This window comes from Tribolium castaneum, chromosome 9, assembly GCF_031307605.1.
Source record: "Tribolium castaneum strain GA2 chromosome 9, icTriCast1.1, whole genome shotgun sequence".
In the NCBI taxonomy this organism is placed as follows: domain Eukaryota; kingdom Metazoa; phylum Arthropoda; class Insecta; order Coleoptera; family Tenebrionidae; genus Tribolium; species Tribolium castaneum.
Genome location: NC_087402.1, coordinates 11,802,974 through 11,809,036, shown reverse-complemented (window position 1 = coordinate 11,809,036; position 6,063 = coordinate 11,802,974). Strand labels below are relative to the sequence as shown.

The 6,063-nt window shown below is 44.8% G+C and overlaps 1 protein-coding gene across 1 annotated transcript; it reads left to right on the top strand.

The window, feature by feature from the left end:
• The first annotated feature begins 1,595 nt into the window (after positions 1–1,595).
• LOC135267123 (uncharacterized) lies at positions 1,596–5,104 on the top strand. Its single transcript, XM_064358912.1, has one exon. The coding sequence runs from the start codon at positions 1,640–1,642 to the stop codon at positions 5,102–5,104; it is 3,465 nt and encodes a 1,154-aa protein (XP_064214982.1). The 5' UTR covers positions 1,596–1,639.
• Positions 5,105–6,063: the final 959 nt, after the last annotated feature.

Genomic DNA, 6,063 nt, shown 5'->3' with positions numbered 1-6,063 from the left:
CAATAAATAAAGAAAAATATATATCATTTTCCAAATCTGTGGGAGGTACTGATGTCACTTTTCGATTTATAGATTCGTTTCGTTTTATGTCTAAGAGTCTTGATCAACTTTCATCAAACTTAAAAGCTGAACAAAAAATAATAACACGAAAATTCTGTAAAACAAATGAAGAATTTAATTTATTAATAAAAAAAGGGGTATTTCCATATGACTATGTTGACAGCTGGGATAAACTCAATGAAACAATATTACCATCAAAAAAAGATTTTTATAGTACAATGCATGAATCTAATATATCTGGAGATAGTTATAAACATGCAGAAACTGTGTGGCAGACATTTAAAATTCAAACATTGGGAGAATATAGTGATCTATATCTACGTACTGATGTTATTTTGTTGGCTGATGTTTTCGAAACTTTTCGAGAAACATGTTTAAATATTTATAAATTAGATCCACTTCATTACTTCACTCTTCAAGGATTAACTTTCGATGCAATGCTGAAATCTACTGGAATATGTTTAGAGCTATTAAGTGATATAGATATGATAATGTTTATTGAACGGGGTATTAGAGGAGGTGTTTCACAGTGTAGTAATAGATACGCAAAAGCCAATAATCATTACATGAAAGATGGATATAATTCAAATGAAGAACTTTCATATCTCATGTATTTTGATGTCAACAATCTCTATGGCGCCACAATGTCACAATATTTACCTTATGGTAACTTTAGATTTTTAGAAGACTTTAACATTACAGAAATTTTAAATACATCAGATACTTCCAATGATGGTTATATAATTGAATGTGATTTAGAATATCCAACTCCTTTACATGATTTACACAGTGACCTACCTTTAGCACCACAACATTTAAAACCACCAAATTCCAAATCAAAATTAGAAAAATTGCTTTTAACATTGTTTCCAAAAATTAATTATATAGTCCATTATCGCAATTTAAAAATGTATTTAAGACTTGGTTTAAAAATTACTAAAGTACATCGCGTCCTAACATTTAATCAGAGTCCATGGCTGGAATATATAGATTTAAATACACGCTTAAGACAGCAGTCACAAAACGAATTTGAAAAAGATTTTTTTAAACTAATGATCAATGCTATATATGGTAAGTGCATGGAAAATGTACGTAAACATAAAGACATTAGAATTGTAACTAGGTGGGATGGTAGGTACGGTATGCGCGATTTAATTTCAAAACTGTAGCAATAATTAGTACGGGTAGTTCATAAGCGCTCCACCAATACCCTTTTGGTAGCGCCACTTGCACCAGCGGCCGCAGCCCCACTACCCCAATTAGCCCTTTGCGCAGGCACCGCCTTCCGCAAACCCAATAAAAGGACGACCTCTACCCTGGACCCAAGAGATTCAGTCGAGCATCCTTCGGGGTCCAACTGAAAACAACTTGCGCCTATCTAGGATTTTCTTTGGCCTTGTTCGCTTAATGTTATACAAATAAACGTTTTAACAAAAACCAAACTCGTTTGGAGTATATTTCCCGCTCCCACCAATACTGTTACAAATTGACGCCCAACGTCTGGGCCCGAAGTTTCAACATTCCACGACGACGTCAAAGAGTAGAAGCACCTCCACGGCGAAGTCCACGTTTGAACGAGATGGCGATCCAGATGACGCAGGAGCAATTTCAACAATTGCTGCTGCAAATCCAAGGAATGGCGGCACAAGCACCAGCACCTGCACCAGCACCTGGGGCACCTCGCGCTAACCCCAGGCATTTCACACAATGTGTGGCAAGATTCGATGGCACCAGGTCGCACGCAGCAGTTGAGGAATTCATCACAGCGGCCACCATATTCAAAGAAGTGGAAGGCATAGAAGATGCCGAAGCACTTGCAGGTCTTCCTCTGCTTCTGATGAAAGAAGCCAATCAATGGTGGAGTGGTGTAAAGAATAACGTCGACACTTGGGATGCCGCCATGCAGCTAATCCGGAACGCCTTCGCCCCTCGTCGCCCAAACTATCGACTATTTCTGGAAATCTTCGGTGAACCCCAACCAGAAGGAATGCCCACGGACAGATATGTGACGATCCAACGGGACCGCCTCGCACAGATGACACGCCATCTTGACGAAGAATGGCAAATTGACGTTGTGTACGGCCTACTAAGACATAAAATTCGCGACAAAATTCCGCGCAGTGATATTGGATCATTTAACGAACTTTTGAATCGCGCGCGAGCAATCGAAGAAAACGAAAAAGAATCGGCCGCGGGCCCGGTAAAATCCCAAAAAACGAATGGGACCACGACCGTTAAAGCAAACGGCGGGAAAAATCGCGCACGGTGTAGTTTCTGTAGAGCATTTGGACATGATGTTGGTGAATGTAGAAAACTAAAGACCAACACCACTTCCGGACCACCTTCTGCACCAAATGCAATAGTGCCGCGAGTGGACATTCGGTGTTACGGATGCCAAAGGCCGGGGGTGTTCCGACGCAATTGTCCGGATTGCAATCCACCTACTGCTCCAGTAAGTGCTCCAACCACGGATCCAACTGGATTCTGTGCAATAAACACAAGCATTCAACCTCGGCGTCGGCCAACGGTTAATATAGAAATCTTGGGCATCACGGGAACCGCATTGTTGGACACCGCCGCCGGCAATAGTGTGGCAAGCATAAGCCTGTATCAACACCTCCTCCGACAAGGTTGTACTCCACGTAAAGAAAAAGTGGAAGCAACTCTTGCGGATGGTGGAACCCGCCTGATGGAAGTCCCCACTGTAACAACTAATGTAAAGCTGGCAGGCAAAATCACAAAAACCACTTTTATCGTGCTCTCAACCTCAGAGGATACAAAAACTTTGTTGGGAGCCGACTTTATTGAAGACAGTGGAGTGATCATCGACCTAAAGCATCAGCAGTTTTACTTCGAACAAAATCCAAATGAAAAGGTTGCCTTCGCTAACGATTGCGCCACTCCCACCGATGAAGACATTCGTACCGTGTTCCAAGCAACAAAGGTAGAATTTCTGTCACCCTTGGACCCCGAATATATTGCTAATGGATACGGCCCTCCACCACCCGATAATTCAAGTATGATACCGTCCGTAATTACTCCCGGAGGTACGTGGAACATTTATCAAGCTCCCGGTGGCGCCGACTACATGCTACAAGATGCAAACGAGATGCTGATGCATTACGACCAGTATCACGATGAATACCAGACCGATCTATTTGCGACGATCCCTTACAAAACGGAAATTTGTTCATTGGAGCTTCGCCCTACAGAAGGTCAGTTTTTAACCACCACGGAGAAGCATGAAATCAACCGGTTAGTGAAGGAATACAGAGACTTATTTGCGGAATTTGGTCCACCAACCCCATACGCCACCCATCGAATTAATACCGGTGACAGCCTCCCTGTAGCAGTACCTCCATATCGCCTGACATGTGAGAAACGAAAGGTCCTCCAAATGGAAATAGAGCGACTCCTTCAACAGGGTATCATCGAAGAATGTGATAGTGCGTGGGCGTCTCCCGTGGTAATGGTACCCAAAGCCAATGGGACCATTAGGCTATGTGTGGATTACCGTAAACTAAATGCTGTAACAAAACCAGATGTCTATCCACTTCCTAGACTGGACGATCTGTTACACGCAACTGGAAAGATTGGTTGTATTACAACGTTGGACCTACAGGCCGGCTATTGGCAGATCCAGGTGGAACCGGGAGATAGGGATAAAACATCTTTTATCTGCCCTTTTGGACTATATCGCTTCACACGGATGCCATTCGGTCTACGCAATGCACCGGCTTCGTTCCAACGTTTAATGGACAAATTTAAAACCGGCATTCCCGACGTTCCCATACTGGCATACCTGGATGATCTCATTATAATCTCCCCCGATGGTCATACACATATTCGCCACTTGAGAAGTACTTTTGACCAGTTACGACGCTTTCAACTACGCATAAACAGGAACAAGTGCTTGATCGGATGTTCGGAGGTACGATATCTTGGACATCGTATCTCTCCCTCTGGCATCGCCCCAGATGAAAAGAAGGTGGAAGCTATTAAACAAATACCACCTCCACGAAACCTGAAGCAGCTGCAGTCCTTCTTACAAACCTGCTCTTGGTTTCGCCGATTTATTGATCAGTTCGCATCCGTGGCACGTCCACTAAGTGAACTAACCAAAAAGAACGCTTCTTGGAAATGGGGAAACGCACAAGACGAGGCATTCACCACTTTAAAGGAAAAGTTGACAACAGCTCCTATATTACGAGCAGCCGATCCAACCCAACCGTTTATCTTACGAACCGATAGCAGTGCTTATGCACTCGGTGCGGCTCTTCTCCAGGGGGAGGGCCCCGACGAGAGACCCGTTGAATACGCTAGCCGCTTGTTAACTTCATCGGAACGCAACTATTCAACCACGGAACGGGAAGCCCTCGCCATCGTATGGGCCATTAGCAAATTCAGAGGATATGTGGGGGAAAACTCAACAACCGTAATCACCGATCATCAACCTCTGCGATGGCTCATGTCGCTAAAAACTCCTACGGGACGGCTTGCTCGATGGGCTCTTCAGCTCCAGCCATACAATCTGGAAATCGAATATACACCGGGAAAAGCAAATACTATTGCCGACTTTTTGTCACGACCAGCAACTGAAGAATCTAGTATGATCTGCACAGTCCAAATTGATTTACCGGCTCGCTCGGACGCCGACATTCGCAACGAACAATTAAAGGACCCAGAAGTAAAGAAGATTCTCGACGAATTAATGTCCTCAAATCCTGAAATCGCTCAGCCCTGGTCTTCTCGTGGATACGTCACGAATCGAGGTGTGTTGTACCGCTACTCCCAAGCCGATGATTATGAAGAGGCCCAACTCGTAGTACCACATCATGAACGTCTCCATATTATGAAACAACACCATGACTCCCCTACCGGCGGCCATTACGGCGTTGACAAAACCTACAGTAAGATTGCCTGCCGCTATTACTGGCCTGGTATGAGAAGAGATGTTTCCGACTACCTGCGCACTTGTATTGCCTCTACCCCCTTCCAATTGCGGAGAAAAATGGATTTTCATAGTGGAAGATACATGCACTAGGTGGGTGGAACTATTCCCTCTTGTTGATGCAACTGCCGAGATGTGCGCTTGGACTCTTCTTAATGACGTGTGCTTTCGATATGGCCTACCTCGACGCATAATCAGTGACAACGGATCACAATTTGTGAGCGCCATAATGCAGAAACTCACCTTCTGCTTAGGAATAAGCCAATCCTTCACTCCAGTTTATCATCCGGAGGCTAACCCAGTAGAACGGAAAAATCGGGACCTTAAAACGCAACTCGCTATCCAAATAGGCGACAATCCACACTCCAATTGGCCAGAAAAGCTTCCGACCATACGCTTTGCTATGAATACAACGCCCTGTTCCAGCACTAGTGTCACTCCTGCATTCCTGATGTTTGGACGAGAATTACGAACCATCGACGACGTCACTAATGATTTACGACACATAGTTGAAAGTGAGACCTTTGTGACCGAAGCCACACCGAAACTTTTACTGTTGAGCGATACGTGGAAAAAGGCTAGAGAAACACATGAAGACAAACAAGATCATCGGAAGGAAGCCGCTGATCGCACCCGACGAACAGCCCCCGAGTTTCAACCCGGAGATTTGGTTTTGGTCCAACTCCATACTCTCAGCAGTAGCGCCAAAGAATTTAGTTCGAAACTGGCCCCAAAACGGGATGGTCCCTACGTAATCCTACGACGGCATGGCCCCACTAGTTATGAAATTGCAGCCCAGGATCAACCAAGTCAAGCACTAGGGACATACCACAGCTCTCAACTCACACCATACCGCGGCCTGGAAAAGGAAGTGCCACCCCCTGTTGTGCCTATTCGCCGGCGGGGACGACCCCGAAAACATAACGTCCAGAACCAGTGATCGGGACGCTTCACATGGTTCTGAGGGGGAGAACTGTAGCAATAATTAGTACGGGTAGTTCATAAGCGCTCCACCAATACCCTTTTGGTAGCGCCACTTGCACCAGCGGCCG